General features: G+C 38.3%; 1 protein-coding gene across 2 annotated transcripts in view; it reads left to right on the top strand.

Annotated features, from left to right (window-relative positions):
- Positions 1-27,101, top strand: part of psmd14 (proteasome 26S subunit, non-ATPase 14) — a 108,624-nt gene that overhangs the window by 77,478 nt on the left and 4,045 nt on the right. For both annotated transcript variants that reach the window (XM_043693868.1, XM_043693867.1), the window contains exons 7-10: positions 4,801-4,908; positions 11,877-11,951; positions 18,137-18,262; positions 18,432-18,494. In XM_043693868.1, the coding sequence (XP_043549803.1) occupies positions 4,801-4,908; positions 11,877-11,951; positions 18,137-18,262; positions 18,432-18,494 (372 nt within the window). The remainder of the gene's footprint in view (positions 1-4,800; positions 4,909-11,876; positions 11,952-18,136; positions 18,263-18,431; positions 18,495-27,101) is intronic.

Consider the following 27,101-nt stretch of genomic DNA (forward strand, 5'->3'; position numbering starts at 1 on the left):
ATTCCATACACGCAACACCTTCTGTGTCAAAAGGTTACCCCTTAGGTCCTTTTTAAATCTTTCCCTTTCAACTTAAAACCTATGACCTCCAGTTTTAGACTCACCCACCCTAGGAAAAAGACCTTGGCCTAACATCCTATCCATACCAGTTGTGATTTTATAAACCTCGAATAACGCCCCTCTGTCTCTAATGCTTCAGAGAAAAATACCCCAGCCTATTCAGTTTCTCACTGTCGACCCATTCCAACCACCACCCCCACCCCCACTTCAGTTGAAGCAAAATGCTCAAAGACCCAGTATAGTTTTACCTCCTTCACATTTGCCCATGTGCACAAAGACATGAATCAGATGTAACAGTATTGCAATTTGAGTAAAGGAAAGACATAAAGAAGAAGCTGGCCAAAATTAATTGGGAGGATTATCAAACAGGAAAGATGGTGTGCAGCAATGGCAGGAGTTTTGGGAGGGTAATTCAGGAGGCATAACAGAAATTCATCCCAAGGAAGAAGAAACCTCATAAGGGGAGGGCGAGGCAACCATGGCTAACCGGGGATATGAGGAGTAGCATAAAAATGTACAGTGTGGTGAATGTTAGTATAGAAGCCAGAGGATTGGAAAGCTTTCAAAAACCAGCAGAGGATAACTAAAAAAGCAGTAAGAGGGGGAGAAGATAAAATATGAAGGTCAGCAAGTGAGTAATATAAAAGAAGATTGCACAAGTTTCTGTTTAGATGTGTTAAAGGTAAGAGAGAAGCAAGCGTGGACATGGAAAATGAGGCCAGAGACGTAGTAATGGGGAAGAAAGAAATGGCAAATGAACTAAATTGGTACTTTACAACAGTCATCACTCTGGAAGATACCAACTGCAAACCAGAACTTCGAGAGTCTTGGGATAGAGGCGTGTGTAGTGGCCATCACTGAGGAGAGGATGCTGGGAATCTGCAAGATTTGATGGTAGATAAATCACCTGGACTGGATGGACTGCACCCCAGAGTTCTGAAGGAGATAGTTGAGAATGTGGAGGCATTGCTAGTGATCTTTCAGGACTAGAAATGGCTAATGTAAGCACCCCCCCCCCACCCCCACTTTCATTTAAGAAGGGATGGAGGCAGAATATAGGCTGGTTAACGTGATCTCTATTGGTAAAACTTTAGAGACCATTAGTAAAGATAAGATTGCAGAGTACTTGGAGTCCATAAACCTTCATCAAGGGAAGGTCATGCCTGTCAAATCTGTTTGAATTCTTTGAGAAGACAACAAGCATATGAAACACAATCTATTTGAACTTCTAGGAGACCATTCATAAGATGCTACACAGAAAGCTGCTGAATAAGAGCCCAGTTCATTTGTAGTAAAGTGGAGGATTGCTGACTAGCATATGGCAGGGAGTGAGAATAAACTAGTCTTTTCCAGGATGGCAGCCAGTAACTAGTTGAGTTCTGCAGGGGTCAGTGTTTGGACCACAACAATTCATGTTATACATTAGCGATCTGGATGAAGGAACTGAACGCACTATTGCTACGTTTGCCAATAATACAAAGATAGGTGAAGGGATAGGTAGTGTTGAGAAAGTGGGGAGGCTGCAGAAGGACTTGGGCTAGGAGGGTAAGAAAAGATGCAACAGGTGGAATACAATGTGGCAAAGTTGATATTTACTTTGGCAGGAAGTATAGAGGTGTTAACTATTTTCTAAATGAGCAAAGGCTTTGGAAATCTGAAGCACAAAGGGACTTAGGAGTTCTCGTTCAGGATTCTTTAAAGGTTAAAATGCAGATTCAGTTTGCAGTTAGGAAGACAAATACAATGTTAGCATTCGTTTTGAGAGGGCTACAATTCAAGTACAGAGGTGTGCTGCTGAGGCTGTAGAAGGTTTTGGAATATTTGTGAGCAGTTTTATGCCCTGTATCTAAGGAAAGATGTGCTGGCCTTGGGCGTCAGGGAGAATCTGCAAGAATATTTCTGGCGATATGAGGAGCGGTTGAGATTCTTTGTCTGTACTCAAGAGTTTAGAAGGATGAGGGGGGTTTCTGTTGACATTTGCAGAATACTGAGAGGCCTGTATAGAATGGAGGTGGAGAAGATGTTTCCAGTAGTATGAGAAACTAGGACCTGAGGGCACAGCCTTAGAATGAAGGGGCGACCAGAGGGTGGGAAATATGTGGAACTCATTGCCACAGAGCACCCTTGAAGCCAAGTCTTTGAGTCTATTTAAGACAGAAATAGTTTCTATATGAGTAATGGGATCAAGGGATATGGGGAGAAGGCAGGAGAATGGGGCTGAGAAATGTAATAGCCATGATCTAACATCAGAGTGGACTCAATGGGCTGAATGGCAATCAGGATCACAAACATAAAAAGAACTGCTCAGTGCAAAGATGGAGAAACTTTGAAGATCACTTTGAAAGTTTAAATGAAACTTTGGTAGACCTATTCTTATAAATAGCTTTGTGAAGGGACATGAATTAGGATATTGAGACTCTATGAGCCTTTCCACAACCATTTAAAGTAATCATAACTGATCAAAGAATCTAATGTGACCATGAAGCTATTTTTGATTGGTTATTGAACGTGCTTCAGGAAGAAAATCTGCCACCCTTACCTAGTCTTGTCTACATATGACTCCACACCAACATAATGGGGTTTTAGCTGCCCTCTGAAATGGCTTGATCCATTCCAGCACAATTAGGGATGAACAACATACCCATATATCATGAAAGACTAAATGGACAAAGAGTTACTTAAACATTAGAACTAACCTTATTGGTATCATTATTTTATAACTAAATAATTTCAATATTTTGTCTTATTTTCTTTTTCCTTCTTTATTTGTTTCTGTTTTCTTGACTTGATCAAATTCATTCTCTTTTGCTATTTTGACAATCAAATTATTTTTATCTTTCTGCTGCATCCCATCATGCATTGGTTGGTTTGGTGGTTGGAAGAGGCTTTCCCAAAAGTCAGATTTAATTTGTCAGAAGCTAATTTCAAAGTTGTTTTCTAGCCAGTTAAAGTTTAGTCCTGAAGATGTCCATGTTTAATGTTGTGAGATGATGAAAATCGGATGAGAAGTAGGGCACTCTTGAACCCAGGAATAAATTGATTTGAAATACCTGAAAATTGATCTTGTCTTAAAAAGTAGACTTGAAACCATGGAGAGAGAGAGTTAAATTATAACTGGTGAAATGCAGATAAATTTAATCATAGTTGTGTTTATATTAGTGTTCCATTCAACTGATGTATGTAATATCTTATGCAGATTGTGAATGATATCAAAGTTAATTTATGAATGATTTTTAAAATGGTTTTAGAATTGTTTTAAATTCTATTCTAGTTGGGCTTTGCATGTAATTTGCATATAATTATTCATAATATTCTTGCTTTGATTTGACATGCCAATAATGTACAGCAAAGTGGAAGCCTTGTTTTTCTCTCCACTCACTCGATGGTGAAGTAGCTTACAAAACAAAATGCCATTAGGACTAAATTATTGGACATTTTATGAACTTGGAAACATAAAGATAACTTGAGCAATTTGTTTGCATGTAAACATATTTCATATTAATATCCTTTTTAATAAGAATGTTTAGCCTTATTACAGTATATAAACTGGAAATATTTTCTTGATAAATAGAGTTTATGAAAATATGGTTTAAAACAGTGCAGAGAGGTAAATTGGATACATATGGGATGATTAATACACATATCTTTGGCAAAATGATCTAATAAAGTCCTAATGACTGCACTGATTGTTCCATGTATTTCTCTGTGGATGAGGTGTGTTTTCTCTTCCATAGCAGAAGCTGATTTACTCTGACATTGGAAGTCTTGAGCTGGAAAAAGATTGCTTCCTGTGTCACCAGAGAGAAGTCTTGTTGTGGATTAGGGTATTTAGAAGGAGCTGGGTTAGAAATCCATGATTTTATGTGAAGATAAGCTAGGAATATTTTCAATTTATTTCTATTTCAAATATTGTAACTCAAGTGGAATGTTTAGAATAAATATTTAGCATTTTATTATGTATGAATAGCATGAGTAAGTTATTACTGTCTAAAACTAAAAATATATTCATTATTAATATTTTATTGATACTATAAAACTAGCTAGCTAGAAAGTAACCTGTTGTGAATCACAGATGACCTTGCCTTCAGTTTATCATGCTTTGTTTTTGTTCTGATTGTGACACTGATGAGGGATGTCTTAATCCATCAGACAAGGGACAGACTCTTTACTTGAGCAGGGTAAGCAAAGGCATATGACTAGAGTAGAATGCAAGAGGGAGTTGCTTGCTGGCTATAATTTTCTTGTCATTTCGAGTATTGTGATCATTTCATTGATGTGACAGTGCTGGGCTTTACATATAATCCCTTAGCCTGTGCTCACTTTCAGTCTTATTCACTCCCTGTCATTCATATTGATTAGATGAGATCTAGCTGGCAAATATATTCAAGAACAACAGACTATTCAGTTATTGTATCAAGTCAAGATCAATCAATTATATTACCTTCTTCCCAAATTTGGGTTGTAAGGAATTCTTAAAATAACTGGACTGTAAGATGAGCAAACTTTCATAACTATACATTCACCCACTGATACTCCATGCAAATTATGTGTTTAATTGATGTCACCTTGCATTACAAGTTATAAAGTGGTGTGCCGATGACACAATCAGCAGGAAATTCCTTCTGTTTGGTTTTTCATTAAGTCTTTGTTTGGATAGAAGCCAGAGCCAGATGTGACATCAAGGTTTTATCATTTTCTTAAGCTAAAGTAAAATGAGTTTTCTTTGTTTTCTTCAAATAGGTTGTTATTGATGCCTTTAGACTGATCAATGCTAATATGATGGTATTAGGACATGAGCCAAGGCAAACAACATCAAATCTTGGACATCTCAACAAACCATCTATCCAGGTAAATGTGTCCATCAGTAAATTAACATTTCAGTTTATACGACTAAAACAAACAGTTTTTGAGAAAGCAATACTTAAATTTTATTTTCCGATATATTACTGCTGAAGACATTTGGACTTCATATAATTTAAAAAGATCTAGTTATTATCATTGAGACCATGATCTTTACTATGCCCCTTCTAACTTTTGTGTTGTGCATATATCCATTTGTATGCATGGTACCTTTTATTTTTTGCATGCCCATGCAAGTACATGATCATAAAGGGGGCAGCTTGTGAACTGGCTGTACAATGCAATGGGTTGTTGTGTGCACACAACGTACAGTACATAGAACCTCACATTTTTAGCCTTGCATATATTGTACTAATTAGTTGGGCTTGGGCATGGCCATTTTGGATCAAGGATTCCTACAACACTTTTTTTATCTGACTTTTTAATTTGCATGCCCTAATTAAACACTGCAGTTGGGAAAAAGAATGCATTAATGATATGATAGTACCAAGCATGAAAATCTGTAGAGGATCTTAGCTTGTTGTTGTAAATTGTACTTTTATTGAAGTCTTTATAACTGTCAAAGATAATGAGCAGAAATGTGCCAGGGGTTTTGACTGGGCATAGACAAGTCCATGCATGCATTTTTCTGGAGAATAGGTCCCTGCTCTTTTTGTGACTGTGCTGTAATGACCTCTCTTGTTAATTTCATGATATTTTCCAAATGATTACTATAGAAATGATATTCTGTGGATACAGAGCTAAGTCAGTATGTCCTAGGAAATACATTTAATTGTACCTGTTATCAAATGAGGAATAGCTATTTAAGATCAACTGATTGTCCCATCATGTTCCAAAAAAACTCAAGAATATTTTAAGTGTTCCCAATTCAAAGATTTCTCCATTCCGTCGGAAACACAAGAATTTTAGTTAACAGGATTTGATATGGACTTGTTTTGATAACCCAGGCAGTATGATTATATTCAGTAAACACAATTAGATTTTGTAGAACATTTTATTCAAATAGAAAGTTGTAATTTTACTCAGTTCATGCTTGTTATATGTTTTTTGTTAATAAGTTGTAAAACGCAGCAGGAACTAGGCTAGGAAAAAATAACCTCTGGGACACCCGGACCAACCAACCCAACCACCCTGTAGCTCAACATTTCAATTCCCCCTCCCACTCCACCAAGGATATGCAGGTCTTTGGACTCCTCCATCGTCAGACCACAACAAAACGACGGTTGGAGGAAGAACGCCTCATCTTCCGGCTAGGAACCCTCCAACCACAAGGGATGAACTCGGATTTCACCAGTTTCCTCATTTCCCCTCCCCCCACCCTGTCTCAGTCAAATCCATCAAATTCAGCACCGCCTTCCTAACCTGAGATCTTCTTCCCGACCTCTCCGCCCCCACCCCAGTCTGACCTATCACCCTCACCTTGACCTCTTTCCACCTATCACATTTCCGACGCCCCTCCCCCAAGTCCCTCCTCCCTACCTTTTATCTTAGCCTGCTGGACAAACTTTCCCCATTCCTGAAGAAGGGCTTATGCCCGAAACGTTGATTCTCCTGTTCCCTGGATGCTGCCTGACCTGCTGCGCTTTTCCAGCAACACATTTCCAGCTAGGAAAAAATAATGAAAAATTCCAATCAACATTTATAAGCAAGAACATAACGATAGTTGATTTTGGCTAGTAAGCATAAAAACTAATTGGGCAATGTCAATTTTCCTCTTATTATGGAACAACAGTGCTATTATTAGGGTAAATCTTTAATCAGTATCTCTGAATCAAATTTATGAAATTATGACTAATTTCCCCTTCCTTCTGAGTTCCAAATGTCCACACTGATTGATTGCCAAAGAACTAACCCAACACTTATCAAATTCATAAAAGACACCATAAGTGACTATTGATAAACTAAGCTATTTCTACATGACCTGTTTACTGCCATTTACACATTTGAATCATATCCTCCATGTTATCTAACTGCTTGGGATTCCCATTGCAGCCCGAGAACCACCTTCAGTACATTCTCTTTTGGATCCATGATTTCTCAAATCGTCCAGAGACCTCTTATTGGATGTCTCTTAATTCTTATCTGTGTACTGCCCTTTGGCAACATTATACAAAAACGTATATTGATGATGTTCAGTTCTGTCTCACCATTGTCTCTCTCAGCCCCTCCAATGCCTCCCTTTTGTCTGTCAGTTTGAATGACACCCAGCATTGGTTGAGCAGAAATTTTAACTCGAGTGAAGCAGTTGGAAAATCAAAGTTACTGTCTTGCCCCCTATCATAAACTCTGCTTCTTAACCACCAACTACATTCTTCTTGTAGGGCCTGATTTGAAACAAAACAAATTGTTTGTAATGGTATTGTTTTCTTTGACCCTGAGATGAGTCACCAAAAATGTACTTTAAGTACATCGTCAGAGCATTGAGTTGAAGTCCCATAAACTTGCTGACCTCCATCTTTGCATGAGCGAATTTGTTTTGGAATGCTTGTTACTTTCAGACTTGGATGTTCTAATGCTCTCCTGACTTGGCCATCTGTCGTGCGCTCTGTAAACTTGAGTTTGTCTAAAATTCAGTTGCCCATAATCCTAATTTGCATCAAGTCCTATTCACCCATCACCTCTTTGTCCATTGATTAGCATTGGCTCTTGGTCTGACAATAACTTGAGGAATTGGCAGTTGACATAGTAGATGCTTTGGCAGTTATCTTTCAAGATTCTGTAGAATCTGGGTCATTTTTTACAGATTGAAGGGTAGCTAAGATCACCAATCTATTTAAGAAGGGAGGGCAGAGAGAAAACTGACTATTAGAGACCAGTCATTGGTAGTGGGGAAAATGCAAGAGTCCATTATGAAAGAATTAATAGCTAAGCATCAGGAAGACAGTGACAGGATTGGACAGTGTCAGCATGAACTTGCAAAAGGGAAATCATGTTTGACAAGTCTATTAGATTTCTTCAAGAAGGTAACCAGAGGAGTTGGTGAGAGGAGCCAAGAGATGTGGTTTATCTGGACTTTGAAGAGGCTTTTGACAAAGTCCTACATTAGAGATCTGTGTATAAAATTTAAAATTCATGGAATTGGAGATTATTTATTAAGATGGATAGAAGCTGGTTGGCAGACAGGGGAAAAAAAAGAATTGGCATAACCAGGTATTTGGATGGCAGGCTGTGACGAATGAGGTATCACATGAGTGGATATCACAGCTATTCACAATATAAATTAATTTGGATGAGGAAACTGTATGTAATATCTTCAATTTTGCAGATTGGCAAAGCTGGGTAGGAAGATGAATACAGAGATGCTTTACGTTTCGGGCAAGTGCAGTGACTGAGCAAATGCATGGCAGATGCGTTATACTATGGATAAATGCAAGATTATTCTGGTATCAAAAATAGGAAGGCAGACTTAGCAGAAATTGTTATAAATTGAGAGAGGGGAACATGCAACAAGACCTGGGTGTCCTCATATACTGTTTGAAAATCAGCATGCAGGTTCAGCAGACGGTCAAGAAGGCAAATATTTTGTTGGCCTTCATAGCAAGATGATTTGAGTACAAGAGCAATGATGGTTGCTGTAATTATGCATGGTCTTGGTGAGACCATACCTAGAATATTGTGTGCAGTTTTTGTCTCCTTAACTGAGGAAGGATGTTCTTGCTATTGAGGGAATGCAGCAAAGATTTCCCAAACTGATTCCTGGATTGGTGGGACTGACTTATGAAGAGAGGTTGATTCAGTTAGGATTATATTTGCTGGATCCTATAATCTTTAGACGAATGAGAGTGAAACCTATAAAATTTGAACAGGTCGAGATGGACTAGATGTAGGGATGATATTCCTGAAGGTGGAAAAGCCCAGAACCAAGGGTCACAGTCTAAGGATATAGGGTACATCAAATAGGACTGAACTGAGGAGAAATTTCTTCACCTGGAGAGTGGTGAGCCTGTGGAATTCACTACCACATAAAACATTCAAGGCCAGAACTTTGTATGTTTTCAGAGAGGAGTTGAATATAGTACGTGGGGCTAAAGGAATCAAAGGATATGAGGAATAAAGCAGGAACAGGCTATTGAGTTGGATAATCAGTCATAATCAGAATGAATGGCAGAGCAGGCTCATGGGGCCAAATAGCCTATTTCTGCTCTTACTTTTTACTTTAATTTTTTATGAAAGATTGCTTTTTCTCAGACCTTTCCTGGGTATTGCCTCTCGTACCTTTGTAACCTCCTGTGGCCTTCCGACCCTCTAAAATTTGACTTATTTGCTCCACTTTTTGTGGCATCAGGTGTCCAGCTCCTAAGCTCAAGAATTCCCTTTAGAAATCTGTTTGTTTCTGTATCTCACTCCTTTCAAAATGCTCCTTCAAATATACCTATTTGACTAAGTTATTGGCCAGTTGTCCCAATATCTCATTTGGGTAATTTGGTGTCTTATTTTAGTCAGTAATGCTTTTGTGAAGCACCTTGGGGCATTTTACGACATTAAAGACACTAAGCAAATGTAAATGGTCAGTAATAACCTTTTGGTTACGCTATGGTTGATGAGAATGACTAACTCTTCTCATTTGCTTCCTTTGCTTCTATTTCAATTTTCACTTTACCTCACAGCTTTTTACATGTTCTCATTGGAATTATCAACTTGACATCTTTCATGTACACTTTTTTTTCTGCTTCATTTTACTCTCTATCACCATGGAAGAAGCTCGAGTTTTCTTTATCCTACCTTTCCTCCTCATGGGAATGCACCTTGACTTAGTTAAGCTATCTCCTTTGAAGGCTGCCATAATGTTCAGTAGCAGTTTTGTATGCCACTATTTGTTTCCAGTTTACCTGGGCCAGATCTGTTCTTATCCTATTAAAATTGGCCCCAGTTTATTATCTTTACTCTGAACTATTTTTTACATAGCCAATATAAATCTTTTGATACTATAATCATTGATACGCTGACCACTTGATCCACCTACCCTAAATCAGGTCCAGCAATGCTTGCTTCCTTTTCGGACTGGAAACATACTGATGTAGAATATTCTCTGAACACGTTGCAGAAAACTTTTCCCATTTGTACCCTTTACAGCACTATCCAGTCTATATTTGGATAACCCAAATCCTCTAAAACCCTCCATGTCTTGCACTGTTTAGTAATTTCCTTGCATATATGTTTCTTTTCATCTTTAGCAGTTGTTGGAGGCTTGTAGAATACCCCCAGTAATGTGAGGTACTTTGTTTTTTAGTTCTAACAAAATAGATTCAATCCTTAAGTTCCTCTGAATGTTGTTCCTCTCCAGCACTATAAAATTATCCTTAAACAATACTGTCACAGCATTCCTTGTGAACATGTGTGGCCCAGCCATGTATGCACACATGTTCCCCATGTGGTGTTTGATATTGGCATGCAGATTGTGGCATTGACTTCCAGTTCCAGAAGTTTTGTCAAGCACAAACCTTAAAGGCAACTGCAACTAATAAAAAACTTGGAGGGAATGCTGGTTACCTCCTCCTTTGCCTATCATGCACACCTTACGTTCTGGAACCTTTGGTATGGAGTCCTCCTCATTTTTTAGACTAAAGTAGAAGGAATTATTGTATTTCTTGACTTGTGGAGTAACCTTTTTAAAGAAATATTCTAAAATTAATGAGCTTTAAAATATGTCCTCAAGTCTTTAATTACAGTTGGTTGCTGGCATTGTCAATATCCGTATCAGGGAATGGCAGTGAATGCTGGCTTAGTTAGCATTGCTGAAAATGTGTTGCTGGAAAAGCGCAGCAGGTCAGGCAGCATCCAAGGAGCAGGAGAATCGACATTTTGGGCATAAGCCCTTCAGGAATGAGGGAGGGAGGAAGAGAGCTTCAAGGAAGGCACCCTTGCAAGAGGATTCGCAGTAGGTTAAAATCTTCTAGGAGAAAGTGAGGACTGCAGATGCTGGAGATCAGAGCTGAAAATGTGTTGCTGGAAAAGCGCAGCAGGTCAGGCAGCATCCAAGAAGCAGGAGAATCGACGTTTCGGGCATGAGGGCTCATGCCCGAAGCGTCGATTCTCCTGCTCCTTGGATGCTGCCTGACTGCTGCGCTTTTCCAGCAACACATTTTCAGCTCTGATCTCCAGCATCTGCAGTCCTCTTAGTTAGCATTGCCCACATCTCATGAACAAATTTAAAATAAAATCTTGACCTCGTTTCTGTTTCTGTTGTAGCAGTTTAGGATAGAAGATGGATGCGCTATTTGTAAATGAACGGATGTATGTCAGTTATAGATTCCATTTAAAAAGCAAAACGTAATACAATATTTCAGCATTTTGTATCAATTTAAACTCACTGAAAGCCACTTGAAAATGTTGCTGCTCTTTTCCTTTAAACCTGCCAGTAGCTATTTTTGCCTATTAGATTTTTGTAAGCTGCACACCGCAGAGAGTTCTTATGCTCTCAAAATATTTTTTTAAATCTTACATGAGCAGACTGAATAATTTTCTGTATTTCTCAGACTAATTGCCAAGAAGATTCTGGGTTCTTTGTGTAGCAAAGGAAAATTAGTGAGCAAGTTTCCAAAGATACTAATAAATATCTAACTGATTCAGGGAGATACAAACATGAGTATGGTGAAGTGATTTGGAACATATCTGAAAATACATTCAACTTATTGATGTATTTCTGAGGCTAACCTTTTAAGTCAAGATTCTTTTCAGTCTTTCTGTTACATATGTTAAGTGAAATAAATTGAATATTTCTCTTAAATTAGCTTCTGAATGAATTTCACTAAGGATTATTTTCAAATCTGATCATGATTGACTGATGTTATATATTTCACATGAGAAACTTCCTTGTTTATCTTTATTTGTATATTAAATTGTCACTAGTTGCACCTTTTGAACTCTTGTTTTCAGTGAATAAATCACAACAAGTTAACTTTGTAAATTGTTATTTCCCTTTCTATTGTTCACTTTGGATTTTTATATGTTTTTAGGCTTTGATTCATGGATTAAACAGGCACTACTACTCTATCACTATAAATTATCGGAAAAATGAACTTGAACAAAAGGTAAGATGGATTTTTAATCTTGGTTTTATGCCTTTAAAACGTTATTTTGCGTGTCATGGTTCATTTATTCTTCAAATCTTAGATTGTTAAAAATAATTAACAATGGCTAACCCTTAATTACACTTCACATTTTCTTAAACTATCTGAGTTTGCCATTATAGAGCAGTTGTTATATAATATAACTTTCACAGTTGTCATAACAAGGTTGGTGCACCAAATGCATTGTCATTGTTTTAACCAGCTTTGAGTTGATTAGCATCACTTCTAGTTGATTAGAGTCCAGTTGTGCAGTGAATGAAAAATCTCAGCAGGACCACAACTTTTATGCAGTATGTTAAAACATTTTAATCTGAGTCATAGAAACATAGAATATAAGAGCAGCTGCAGGCCACTCAGCCTTTTAAGGCTGTTCAGCTGTTTAGTCTGATTATGGCTGATTATCAAATTCGATACCCTGTTCCTGCCCATTTCTCCCCATAATCTTTGATTCCTGAGACAGTTTATTTATTCAACATTGATTTGTTGAACTTGGCTCAATCTATGGTCACAGGATTGCTGCAGCCACTTTAGGTCAGTGTTTGTCTAAAATCGCTTAGGAGAAAGTGAGGACTGCAGATGCTGGAGCTCAGAAGAGCTTATGCCCGAACTGTCGATTCTGCTGCTCCTCTAAAGTCACTTAGTCCATGTAAGTCTAGGTTGCTAAAATCAAATGATGGAAGTTGAATATTGATAATGCATATTTTGCTGTTATAACGATAAAGAGAGACTCTAAATGAGCTATTCAGAAATGAAAAGAGTCAGATCTATTAATAAATCTCTGTCATCTCCTAGAACAGATGTGAAAGGATTGGTGGGTCCAGGCACAACTGAAATAATTTAATTCTGGATTAGTGGTGCTGGAAGAGCACAGCAGTTCAGGCAGCATCCAAGGAGCAGCGAAATCGACGTTTCGGGCAAAAGCCCTTCATCAGATCATTGATTCATTATCTGCTTTATCCCTGGACTGTTGGGCTTGATTTGTATCTTAGTTTCTCATAAAAGTTGGAATTATTCAGCTTTGGTTCCATAAGACCATAAGATATAGGAGCAGAATTAGACCATTCAACTCATCGAGTCTGCTCTGACATTTGATCATGGCTGATGTGTTTCTCCACCCCATTCTCCTGCCTTCTCTCTGTTACACTTGATCCCCTTACCAATCAAGAACTTATCTATCTCTGTCTTAAATGCAATCAATGACTTGTTTCACCATCAGTACAGACTCTGTCTTCAACCACTCGTAAGATGATAAGCCCTTCATTGCTAAGATCATTCTGGTAAACGTCCTCTGGACCTATTCAAAGGCAAGCACATACTTCCTTAGATTTGGGGTCCAAAACATGCTTGCTCTCACATTGTAATCTAGTTAAGTAACACTCAAGTATAAAATATATTTAGGATAGCTTCCTCCAAAGTTCTGAATTGTACAAAGCATATCCTAGCTATTGGATTTTTGTTTTGTTTTAAAGCTCGAGGGCAATTGAGGATAAGGCTGAGTCTTGGTCAAAAAAAAGTGTCATTTTTGTCATGTTTCTGTCCACAGGCCCAATGAGGTCACTTGCCACATCTGAACAAACAAACCTCACGAACTACTTACCTTGTTGTAAGATGCCCCTCTAACCTATTCTAGCCCCATTCTAGCACTTGACATACCTAGAAGAACTCATTGCTGTTGGGATATCCGAAGGGATTCACATATCTGGTGCCGATGCTCTCTTTAACAGGCCCATATGCATTTGGACAACCACGGACAGTCTGATACTGCCTTGCACAGTTCCTGATTTGGCACCAGACATGTTAGAGAAGGGAAAAATTGGTGCTGTACTTTGTGGGAAGTGAGCTGGAAGTCCTCGTAGTTGAGGTGCAGTCAAGACTTCCCCAAGACCAGCAGTGGAGGCTACAAAACCAGACTAAACCACCCTGGTCTGAGGTAGCCACCTGGGTCAATGTAGTCTCAGCCATCTGGAGGGGTGCACAGCTGTGTGGGATGAAGACCAATGATGAATTCCACTGTGCTAGCAGAAGTGCCCCATGTTGAATGTCATTGGTCTGTGGGTGTAGGGTATGTGTGACCAGTGTGTGAATACTATCAGCATTGTGGAAGTCAGACTGAAGCGACTTGAACAGGAAGTTTCATTAGAGCATTGAGCTCAGGGATGAAGTTTGATTTAAGAACCTTGTAGGGAAGAGAGAAGTTAAAATTGGTAGTTGTGTGATGAGAATAGATTCAAGGGGGAAAACCATGGTATCTTACCAAAATGTTTATGTATTAACGTGAACAAACATGTGCCCAGAAAAAGTTGTTTTGTGCTGTGCAGTCATAATAGCACAATTATTGCTAGATGAATGCAACAGTTTACAACCTTAATCTTCAGTTACAATGTATACTGTGACGGATTTATCATGTTGAAAGGACAACTGACATCTGTGATTAAAGGCAGTTGTTTCATTATTTTCCACTTATGCAGACAAATCATCTGAATACATACATAAAGAGGAAAAATTGTAAGGTCAGTGAGGAAAGCAAGGGATTATGGCTAATTGAAAGATCATTCAGACTCTCTTAAAAACTCTGGGCTGAATAGCTGTCCTTCTGTGTTATCATTCTGATTCTATAAAATAATGGAACAATGCGTAAAAGACATTTTTGACATTAGTTTCTGGAAGATAATGTATCTACTCAAAGATGTGAGCTTGTAAGGTAAATGTAAAGTTGCTATAGTCCTAGTGGGCCGTTGGGCTGCCCTCTCTCCCTCCTGCCCTCTCTTTCCCTCTTGCCGTCTCATATTAGAAAGGTGATTGACGGTTTATCCTGAAGTCATGATGCCTCAGGCAAGGGGAGAAGTTGAAAGGGAGCTGTGTGAAACTACTTGTACATTCTTATTACCTTTCAAGCTCCAGTAAATTCCAAGTTCACAATAAAACCATTTTAAACATTGTCCATACGAAAAAGCAAAGATTGTGAAAACAGTTTTACTTAAAATCTCAAGTGTCATTTCAGATGATGTTTGAGGCAGCATTGTGATCCCAGCTGATGATACAACTGGACAAATCAGAGCTTAGAATTAAATTTGGCTTGATAGATTTTTTTTTGATTAATTAGTTAGTGTGATGGTTAGAGATGAGACATAATCATACAAAGTTGAAGATTTTTCTTCAATAACACAGTTTATTACACAAAAGAAATAATTAAAAAAACTACCTAAAAATGTAAAACAGCCAGCAAGTTCTAAAACAAAAAAAACAAATTTTCAGTTCATTTGCCGATGTCCATTTTAGAGACTTGGGACCAGTGGAACTACACCCGTATATCAACTGTTTAAGGTTTTGACTGACTGCAGACAGTTTCCTTACCATAAAGGTTGAAGACATTTTGATGGGTCCTTTTCAATTCTGTGGACGTGAAATTTTCTAAAACCTGAATGTTTCATCTAAAAGAGAAACTGAAGTTGCTTCTAAACTTAATACTGAAGTCTTCTGGACTGAATTTTTTAAAAAAACTTGCTTGTCCTAGATTCTTCGGAGCTGAAAACAAACCTAATGTTCTTGTGTATTTATTCTACCTGTTGTAACCCCAACAGTATAAACATATTTCCATTGATACCATAGATATTTACAGTCCTCAATTTAGTCTGGAAAGACTTCCTGGTCTTTTCTCCTCTTAAAAACAAAAATCCCTTACAGATGTAACTGTACAGTTCTGTCTTGAAAGCCAGGTTCCATAAGTGGCTTTATTATGTCTCTTTCATTTCAATGTATAGGAAATATATTAATACTAGTTAGGGTGGTATTTCACCTATTTCAGTCATAGAATAGCAAATGCACATTGTCCATACGTTCAGCGCACTTCATTCCTACATGCCTTCAGATACACATTTTGAGGCCTTTTTGTTCGTGCTTACTTGGAGAAGGGATGAAATGATTTGAGCCACCAGCTGACTCTTTATGTCATCCTAATTTAGGAATTGTTTAATTACTTTCGATGCTTTATACAATTACAACATTGAACTCTATTCAGTTATAAAGGCATTTAACAGGCCTCTGGATGGCTATCTGAATAGGAAGGGTTTTGAGGGATATTGGCCAAATGCGTCTAGATTAATTTAGGATATCTGGTCAACATGGACGAGTTGGTCAGAGGGGTCAGTTTCCAAGCTGTACAGCTCTATGACTATTGTAAACTACTCATTAATACATTATTGTGCTAGGATAAAAACATATTTTCAGAGTTCAGAAATACTACTATTTCCAAAATGCATGAAAACTTCTCAAATGGTTCATGTCTATGCTTTCTGACACATTGTTACCTTTATTATGGGCTAATATGGTAAGTACACCATTTTGAAATTCTTAACAAATGATTCTGTGAAATCCTTTTAAAGCCATGGCAGATGGTGCAATTTGAATTCAGTAAGAATCTGCAATTAAAAGTCTAATGATAACCATTAAATCATTGTTGGATAAACCCGTCTGGTTCTGTAGCATCCTTCAGGGAAGGAACTGCCATCCTTACTTGGACTGGCCTACACATTACTCCAGAGCCACAGCACTGTGGCTGACTCTTAACTGCCCCAGGTAATTGGGAATGGCAGTAAATGCTGCTGCAGCCAGTGACACCTAAATCCCATGAAAGAAATGAAATGTTGCCTGTTATGTGAGAATACCAGTACCAGCAGGTCACTTCTATAGCAGTTGGTTTTTACATGCTGGGCCATGCTATGCTGGGGATTGCTCTTTAGTTGTCAATTATCTAAAGCCCAAATACTCCTGAAACCCTTTTAAAATCAACCAGTAGGCTTTTGTGTTACTTTTATTGCTAAATATACCGGAAATATGTTTTCAAAAACCTTGGGACTACTATAGAGAATACTGTATGCATCTTTCAACAAATGTGCATCTCATCCGTTAAAAACCTCTCTCTTGCATATATTTATTTTTGCTTTTCATTCTGAAAGGGTGAAGGTTTTATATGAATTTTAAAGAGAGGATTGTGGTATGTTCTGATATGAAATCTTGACTTAGATGGTCAACCATGGCTCAGTTGGTTGCACTCTTCCTTCTGAATCACATTTTCAGGTTTGAGACCAACTCTAGGCCTTGAACACAAAATCAGTGCAGTATTAATGGAGCATTGCACAGTTGGATATGCCATCTTTCAAATGCGACATTAAACACAGGCCCCATCTGCCTCCGTGGGTGGATACAAAAGATCCCATGGCAGTATTTCAAAAGAAAAAGCGGGGGAGTCCTGGTATCTTGGCCAATATTTATTCCTCAATCAACATTAAAAAAACAGATAATCTGGTTATTATCGAATTTCTGTTTGTAGGAGTTTGCTGAGTGCAAATCAGCTGTCCTGCTTTCTACAATGCAGCAGTGACTAGACTTCAAAAATTGAGTCCAGTTTTGTAGCACTTTGAGATGTGCAATGGTCATGAAAAGTGCTTTGTATTGCAAGTCTTTCTTTCTTCCATTGTAGGTTATCCAGATATTAATCCTTGGAATATGTCTTTTGAACATTAACATTGGCTTTAAATTATCCATCAATACGGGTTACGCTTGTTTGATTATTTTTAATTGCCAATGAATTTTAGAACATTATGAAACCAAGTCACAGTAATATTACAATTATGCTCAGATGAAAGGTAACCTGGAAGAATGAGTTATTAATTCTTGCATCTATATCTATAAGCAGATTTTGGTTGAATCTAGGCAATTTATGACTGGTTTGCTAAGGCACATTGATGTTATGTGTTTGGAACAAGAGACCAAGTTAAGGCAGAATTTCCTTCTGAAGTATAATTTTCATTGATTTAACATCAATTCAGCATGCCAACATCATCAAGTTAACACTCTAAAAGTGAGATACATTCTTGCAGACCTTAACTGTCAGATATTAATCACTGAGATCATTGGGGGCACAATCTCATATAAGTGGCTATGTTCCTTTTGATGTAGGTTATGGGCATTGTGATGTGTTGAAATACCATCTGATGGCATTTTAGTGGCCTGCTACAGGTTAGAATTTTAGTTGTTATCTGTGCAGGATTTTCAAACAATTTATTTATTTTTAAGATTTTAAGTTGTGCTGAAATCCTGTTATTTAGTCAGTAAGTGTTTATGTTGGGTTCTATTTGTCATTGCAGATGTTGTTGAACTTGCATAAGAAAAGCTGGATGGAGGGCCTGACACTTCAAGACTACAGTGAGCATTGTAAACTTAATGAAACTGTGGTAAAAGAAATGCTGGACTTGGCCAAGAATTACAACAAGGTAATGAAGAATAGTGATGCTAGAGTACTGTAACTCCTCCATATTAATAAAACAATGGCCAGCTAAAAATTGTTTTACTCCTTGTTTAAAAAACTTTATACTAAATGGCCTTAAATGTCTAGCTGAGATAATGATAAACTTTACATTCGAATATGTATTTTCCTTCTAGGCTGTAGAGGAGGAGGATAAAATGACTCCAGAACAACTAGCAATTAAAAATGTTGGGAAACAAGTAAGTATGGAATGTCTGAATAACCTAGAGCATGCTTTTCCCAAAATCAGCTATTCACAGATGATTTGATGACCAGGATAAGAGATAATTTGGAAATACCATGAATATGTTTAGAAATCTTCATTTAGATCTTCCTTGATGTCATGATTTCTGGAATAATATTTTAAGGATTGATTAATCTTAAAATTAGTTTGTCCTTCAAGCCAACTGCTCGAGTATCCCTGGTGAAATTAATTATAGATGTTTTCAGCAAAGAGAGAGCTCATTGGATCAACAAATTTGTTCCAACTGTTTGCAAGGGCAACCAAATTGTCTTGAATTATCCCTAATAGATCTTCTTCAATGATCATTTCTGCAAATGTAGAGGTCTCTATCTCGATCACTTAGTGGCAAAGCATGACATGCTCTATCAAATATCCATGTAAGAAAACTTCTCCTAATATCCATCATTATGCTGTTGATTGCCACTTTGCATTTAGTTTGGTATGTTCCTAACAGAACCATACATGTTGGTTATCTACCTGAAAATCCTTCCAATACACATCAGTGGCACGTGATAAGAGTGGGAGAGTATGCAACTTCTACCATCATTATCACCATTTATATTTAAAAATAATGACGTGCTAATTTCATCTTGGGATACTTTGGTTCTGTAAAAGTATCACCATATCTCCCATCTCTTCTGAAATCACCATTTCTCACCCTGATTAATCTGAACCGAATGTAGTTTTTGTGCTTCTCCTGTGATTATACACCAAAAACTCCAAGTGATAGTCTAGTCATTGCTTTGTACAAATTTCAATGATATTGCTCTTGTATTCTGTCTTATGAAGCCCGGAATATTACTGTTTTGTTTTAATCCTTCTTGTTCTTGTTTCGATGTTGTAACACTCAATGATTTATGTCATCATAGCTCAAAATTTAGTAGCTTTCCGTTTAATCCAGATTCCTATTCTTTGTTAGATTTCCTTGCTAATAAATGTTACCTGATGCTTCTTGGCATAATTTGCACAAGTTTGCTCATTCCACTAACCTTTTTTTTAATATGCTTTCATGGGATTTGAACATTGCTCGCAAAACTAGCATTTTCTGCCCATCCCTATTAGCCACTGCCTTGAGCTGCTGTAGTTCATGTGGTGTTGGTACATCCACCGAATTGTTGGGATGGGAGTTCAGGTTTTTAACTCGGTGATGGTGAAGGAACACATTACTGTTGCAACTCAAGATGGCTTGTGCTTGGAGGTGATGATCCAATGTGCTGTTACCTTGTCCTTCCAGATTGCAGCACATCCTGGATTTAGAAAGTGACAGGAGTTTGTTGTAGTGCATATTGTATATTGTACACGTTGCTTCCAATGTGCACCAGTGGTAAAAGAAGTGAATGTTTTAAGTTAATGGATGTAGTGCCAATCCAATGGACTGCCTATGTGTATTGCTTACCCTTTATCTGCAGAGTCGTCATTGTTAATACAGCCTGTCCATATAGAAAAAAGGTTGTCTACTATCAATTATTATCATAAACCACAAATCCTCATAGTTTTGATCCTTGATTTATGGTGTCTAAAAGTTAGCCTGCAAATGCTGATAGCCTAACAGCTAGCTCATTATCCAGTTTATCTTGTATCATGCCATTCCCTTGACACCAATGTATCCAACGAGGACTAAATATTATTTCCAATATTCTAACTTAAATATATAAGAAAGGGATGAGAACATAGATCAAAGTACAAAAGAGACAAGAATAACAAATATTTCCAGACTAGAAGAGCTTGTGGGATGTGATAAAGTACCTAGTGAACTAAAGCATGACTAATGAAGGATAAGTCAATAATACATTACCTGTACAGCAATGTCGAGCTCATCAGCGGCAAAACAGGAAAAATGTAGGCAATCGTTTCAACTGAAGAAACTGATGTAATCAGAAACATGGTCTAAACACATTAACTGTTTGGCATTTAATTATTGCAGGCTATAAAATGCTTAGAAATAATAGGAAAGGAAGAAAGAGTGATGAGAGAATTGTGTGTTCATCAGGAATAAAGTAATGAAAGTAGCAAGTAGCATTGAACTAACAAAGCAATAAAGCAGAATCCATATAGCTGGTGACGAATAATTAGTGATTGATCACAGTATTAAGGGTGCACGACTTGCCACCAAATAGTGAAAAGGAAGTGTTGGGAGATATTTTGACTAAATGAGGTGGTTAATACCATCAAATTATGTGAGCCTTCATTTATTCCCAATTAAACTGACAGTGAAAAAAAGTGAAAGGGGAGAAGAGAGTGACATCTTTACAATGTATAAAAGACTGTTTCCTGACCAAATACACATTAAACTAACGCAAATGGGCAAAGTAAGTGTAGGAAAACAGCTAAGAAGGACTGACTGTTATGTCTTAAGATTCAAGATAATAATTGAGTGTCAGAGATACAGAGAACAAGGTAACAAATGACAAAAAGGCCCATTGTGATGAAATAGGAATGGAGCTATAAAAAGGTAAACTGAAGAAAGGTATTGACAGGTGGGCTCATGGGTGGTGTTTACAGAAAAGAGTAATTTAATTATTTACAACAGAAACAGACCCTTCAGTCAAACTTATTCACACTGACCAGATGTCCTAAACTCATCTTGTCCCATTTGTCAGCATGTGGTCCATATCCCTTCCTTTTTATGTATCCATCCAGATCCCTTTTAAATGTTGTGATTGTACCCGCCTCCACCACTTCCTTTGGCCACTTGTTCCATACATGGAAAAAATTGCCCCTCAGGTCCCTTTTAAATCTTGCTCTCACCTTAAACTTATGCTCTCTATCATGGGGAAAAGATCTTGGCTATTCACCCTATCCATGCTCCTCATGATTTTATAAACCTCTAAGGTCACCCTTAGCCCTCCGATGCTCCAGAGAAAATAACCCCATCCTATTCAGTCTCTTCCTTTATCTCAGATCCTGCAATCCCAACAACAACCTTATAAAGCTTTTCTGAGCCCTTTCCAGTTTAACAACATTTTTCCTATAGCAGAAAGACCAGAATTGAACACAGCATTCTAAAAGTGGCCTCACCAATGTCTTGTACAGCCACAGCATGACATCCCAATTTCTGTACCCAATGCAATGACCAATGAAGGCAAGTGTACCACACTCCACCTTCACTACCCTGTCTAACTGTGACTTCACTTTCAAGGAGCTATGCACTTCCATCCTAGGTCTTTTTGTTCGGCAACACTCTGTAAGGCCCTACCAATAACTGTATTAGTCCTATCCTCATTTCAGGAGGGAAATATTCCAATGTAAAATAAAAATAAAATATCAATTATGTCTTGCAAAAATTTGAGGTGTGTATAAAATTTAAAGGAAGAGATCCACCAACAATAAATAAAAGATGATAAGAAATATGAATTTAGCAAAGGGATAAAGCAATTGTTTTGACGATATGAATATAAATATAAATGAAGTATTCTACAGACATACAAGTTTTTATAAAAAATGTTTAACATAGGGATGCATACGCTCAAGGATTAGCCAGGTAAACATGCAGATGATGCTGAAATTGGAAAGTTATTGAATCAGTTTTCACTATAGAGGCTAACAAAGAGACAACAAAATAAAAGTTAGGAAATATTACAATAATTAAAGTGAAAGGAAAGGCAATACAATTCCATGTGGAAACCTTAGGACACTTAATGTGTCTTGGGGATGTGTGAGGAGCAAGTTTCTCTACCTGCTTGAGCCTCTACTGAGATTTTCCAAGCTTGAGATAACTGGAGTCTCTGAAATTGCACATTCAAGGAAGAGGCTGTCTCACACTTAAGACTGAGTTCAGAATAGCAGATTGCTGACTATCCAGCAGAATAGGAAGATCAGGAAGTACTGGAGTTTTTTAGCGTGTGTCACTCTTAAAAACCATTACTCAGCAATGGAGGATGACAGTATTTTTAAGGCATTCAAGCCAGACTATGGTATCAATTCACTGGAAGGAACACCAAAGTGTAGAAGTGCATTCGAAAATTAGGAGATTTAATTTTCACCACTGTCATTGTGAATGACATGGTGCATGGTATGTTGTTTCTCTGGTGGCATGGTAAAGGACATCATAGGATGTAGAATATTCTTTACAGGGATGAAAATTACCCAGAATTGTACAATGAAACCCCCAACAGAAAAGGTCAGGATAAGGTCCCATAGTTTAACTTTCAGGAGCTAGGAAGAAAATTAAAGTGTACAATCACGGAAGTGGTTAACTCACAGCAGGGAGAATAGAAATGGGAAGAGCAGGAGGATCAATGCATAACTGGAGGCATTGTGTAAGGCAATGGGACTAATTATGAGGTGGGAGTCGTCTATTCAAAGGGGACAACTTGCACCTCCAAAGAACTAAAACTAGTGTTATTATAGTGACTGTGCTAGGGAAGAGTTTAAATTAGCAGAGAGATAAGCTCCAACATGTGCAAGTAGAAAAGAGGAATATGGTGCATAAAAGTGTGTGTTGGATAGTACTAGAGAAGGACATAATATAACATTAGATGGGTGCAGATTTATATGACTTAACAAGAGCCCTGAGACAGTATGTTCCTGTTAGGGTGAAGGGCAAGGCTGGTAGGTGTAGGGAATGCTGCACGACTAGAGACATTAAGGGTTTAGTTAAGAAAAAGAAGGAAGCATATGTCAAGTATAGACAGGATATAGAGTGAATCCTTAGAGTATAAAGGCAGCAAGAGTATACTTAAGAAAATCAGGAGGGTAAGAAGGGGACATGAGATAGCTTTAGCAAATAGGGTTAAGGCGAATCCAGTGGGATTCAACAAATACATTAAGGACAAAAGGGTTATTAGGGAGAGAATAGGGCCCCTCAAAGATCAGCAAGATGGCCTATGTGTGGAGCCGCAGGAGATGGGGGAGGCTACTAAATGAGTATTTTATCAGTGTTTACTGTGAAGATGGACGTGAAAGATATAGAATGTGGGAAAATAGATGGTGACATCTTGAAAATGTCCATATTATAGAGGAGGTAGTGCTAAATGTCTTGAAATGCATAAAGGTGGATAAATCCCCAGACCTGATCAGGTGCACCCTAGAACTCTATGGGAAGTTAGGAATGTGATTGCTGGGCCTCTTGCTGAGATATTTGTGTCATCGATAGTCACAGGTGAGATGCCAAAAGACTGGAGGTTGGCTAACATGGTGCCACTGTTGCAGAAGGGTGGTAAGAAAAAGCCAGGGAACTGTAGACCGGTGAGCATGATGATGTTGGTGGACATGTTGGTGGACAAGTTGTTGGAGGGAATCCTGAAGGACAGGATTTACATGTATTTGGAAAAGCAAGGACTGATCAGGGATAGTCAACATGTCTTTGTACATGGGCAATCATTTCTGTCTAACTTGATAGAGTTTTTTTTGAAGAAGTAACTAAGAGGATTGATGAAGGCAGAGCGGTGGACATGATCTATATAGACTTCAGTAAGGTGTTCAATAACGTTCCTCTTGGTAGACTGATTAACAAGGTTAGATCTCATGGAATACAGGGAGAATTAACCAGTTGGATACAGAACTGGCTTGAATGTGGTAGACCGATGGTGGTGGTGGAGCTATGCATTTCAGACTGGAGACCTGTGACCAATGGTTTGCCACAAGGATGGGTGCTGGGTCCACTGTGTATCGTCACTTCTATAAATAATTTGGATGTGAACAAAGGAGGTGTAGTTAGTAAGATGACACCAAATTGGAGGTATCATGGACAGCGAAGAAGGTTCCCTCAAATTACAACAAGTTCTTGATCAGATGGGCCAGTGGGCTGAGGAGTGGTAGATGGAGTTTAATTTACATAAATGTGAGATGCTGCATTTGGAAAGGCAAAACTGGGCAGGACTTATACACTTAATGGGTGTGTTGCTGAACAAAGAGACGTTGGAGTGCAGGTTCATAGTTCCTTGAAAGTGGAGTCACAGCTAGATATGATAGTGAAGAAGGCATTTGGTATGCTTTCCTTTATTGGTCAGAGTATTGAGGACAGGAGTTGGGAGATCATTTTGCAGCTGTACAGGACATTGGTGAGGTCACATTTGGAATATTGTGTGCAACTCTGGTCTCCCTCCTATCAGAAGGATGCCATGAAACTTGCAAGGGTTCAGGAAAGACTTACAAGAATGTTGCCAGGGTTGGAGTGATTGAGCTATAGGGAGAGGCTGAATAGACTAGAGCTGTTTTCCCTGGAGCGTCGGAGGGTGACTTTCTGGAGGTTGATAAAATCTTGAGGGGAGTGGATAGGGTAAATAGACAAGGTCTTTTCCCTGGGGTGGGGAAGTCCAGAACTAGAGGGCATAGGCTTAGGGTGAGAGGGGAAAATTTTAAAAGGGACCTGAGAGGCACCTTTTTCATGCAGAGGATGATGCGTGTATGGAATGGGTTGCCGGAGGAAGTCGTGGAGGCTGGTACAATTTCAATATTTGAAAAATGTCTGTTTGGGTATATGAATAGGAAGGGTTTAGAGGGACATGGGTCAAGTGCAGGCAAATGGGACTAGATTAGTTAGGATATCTGGTCAGCAAAGATGAGTTGGGCCGAAGGGTCTGTTTCCGTGCTGTACGTCACTATGACTATATAACTACAAGGAAAACAAAGCAGGTTTAGAATACATGTATGTAAATGTACAAAGATGGGGAATCGTGTTGGTAAGCTGTGAGCATAAGTCATTTTGAAATATGTTGGAGTAGCAAAAAAGGAAATGTGGCTTAAAAATGGTGAGAATTGTATGCTTCATCGTCAACAATACAAAATGTTTAGAAAGATAATGAAAGAGAAAAGGAAAGTGGCAGCACTGATCAGGAAATGCATTTTTTTGGGAAGGGGATGCCTTTAAGGGCGCATGGACAGAATCTATTTGGTTCGTTGAGCAAAAGGTTGTGCTGCTGGAAGTATCCCATGTGCCTCCAAACAAGAAAAGAAAGAGAGAAATATTTGTGGAGGGAAATCAGAAATCTGTGCAAGAACTATACTAGAGTGTTGTTAAAGTGAAGGAAGAAGAGGAATTTCTGGAATGTGTTCATGAGAGCTTCCTTAATCAGTATGTTCTTAATCCAAATATGCAAGAAGCATTACTGGATCTGCTGTTGGGAATCAGGTAGCCCAGCTGACCACGTGTGGTGGGAGAACCTTGAGTAAAAATGACCTAAATATAAGCTTCAGAGTAGTAATAGTGAAAAGAAGGAACAATTTAAAAGTAGAACTTCTAAGTTGTAAGCAGGCTAACGTGAATGGGATGAGAGGGAGCGTAGACATGGCAAATTGAAACCAAATATTGATAGGAAAAGCAGTAATGGAACAATGGGTGATCTGTAAGAGGGGATTTATCAGAGACAAGCGCAGTTTATTCCTACAAGAGGGAGCGGTAGGAGAACCAAAGCAATGACTCTACATACAAGAGGAAAGTAGAGAATATGATGAAACAAATAGGGTATATGATATGTGTCAAGTTTCTCAAGACTGGCAAAGAGAGATTATGAGAATAGTATGGCAAGGATCATTTCAGACCACACAGGTGCCAGACAATGGCTATCTTTGACAACAGAGAATCTAACACTCTTCCCCTTGACATTCAATGGCATGGCCATCCCTGAATGCCCCATTATTAACATCCTCAGGGTTACCATAGCTATAGTTAATTGAAATAGCTATATATAAATACTGTAGCGATAGGAAGTCAGAGACTAGGAATTCTGTAGGGTATAACCCATCTCCTGTCTCCCCAGTGCCAGTCCACCATCTGAAAGGCACAGTTAGGATTATGATGAATATTGTTTACTTGCCTGGAGGGGTGCAGCTCCAAAAAGCTCAACACCATCCACGACAAAGTGACCAACTTGATTTGCACCCATCCATCCATCCCCAACAACATGCAGTCTCTTCCCCAGCGTGCACAGTGGCATCAGTCCTTACTGTCTCCAAGATGCACTATAGCAACTCCTTCAGCAGCACAATCTAAACCTGCATCCTCTACAACCTGGAAGGAAAGGGGCAACAGATACATGGGAATATCACTATCTGCAAGTTCCCCACCAGACCACAAACAGAACAAAATTGCTTATTCTTCACTGACACTACATCAAAATTTTGGAATTCACCCTTTAGCAGCTTCATGGGTCCCAAAGGATTGGAGCAGTTCAAGAAGGCATCTCATAACCGTTTTTTGCAGCCAAGTACGGCTGGCCCAATCAAAGACATGCACCTCCCATTAATATATTTTAAAATTAAGTAACTAACCTAAAAGGTTACCCGAAAATCTTCATCTGACTCCTAACTATGAAGCAGATCGAAATAGGTGTGGTGGGATCTTTCAGGACAAAGGAATTAGTATATGTGCTTAAAAGCACAGGGCATGTGATTAGTACTTTTTCGGTGTTTATCAATAAAATAAATGTGGAAGCAAAGATGTTAAAGGAAATGGATGAGATGAAAATTGATGGATGTACTGGAAAGGCTGGTGGTTTCTAAAGATCAGTGTAAGAATCACCTGATAAGGGATATAAATGATTTGGGCATTGTAATAGAGTAAAATATTTACATTTGTCAAAACTTTGAGCTGTGGTAAACAATGAGGATCATACCAATTGAT

This window comes from Chiloscyllium plagiosum, chromosome 7 (assembly GCF_004010195.1).
Source record: "Chiloscyllium plagiosum isolate BGI_BamShark_2017 chromosome 7, ASM401019v2, whole genome shotgun sequence".
Lineage (NCBI taxonomy): Eukaryota > Metazoa > Chordata > Chondrichthyes > Orectolobiformes > Hemiscylliidae > Chiloscyllium > Chiloscyllium plagiosum.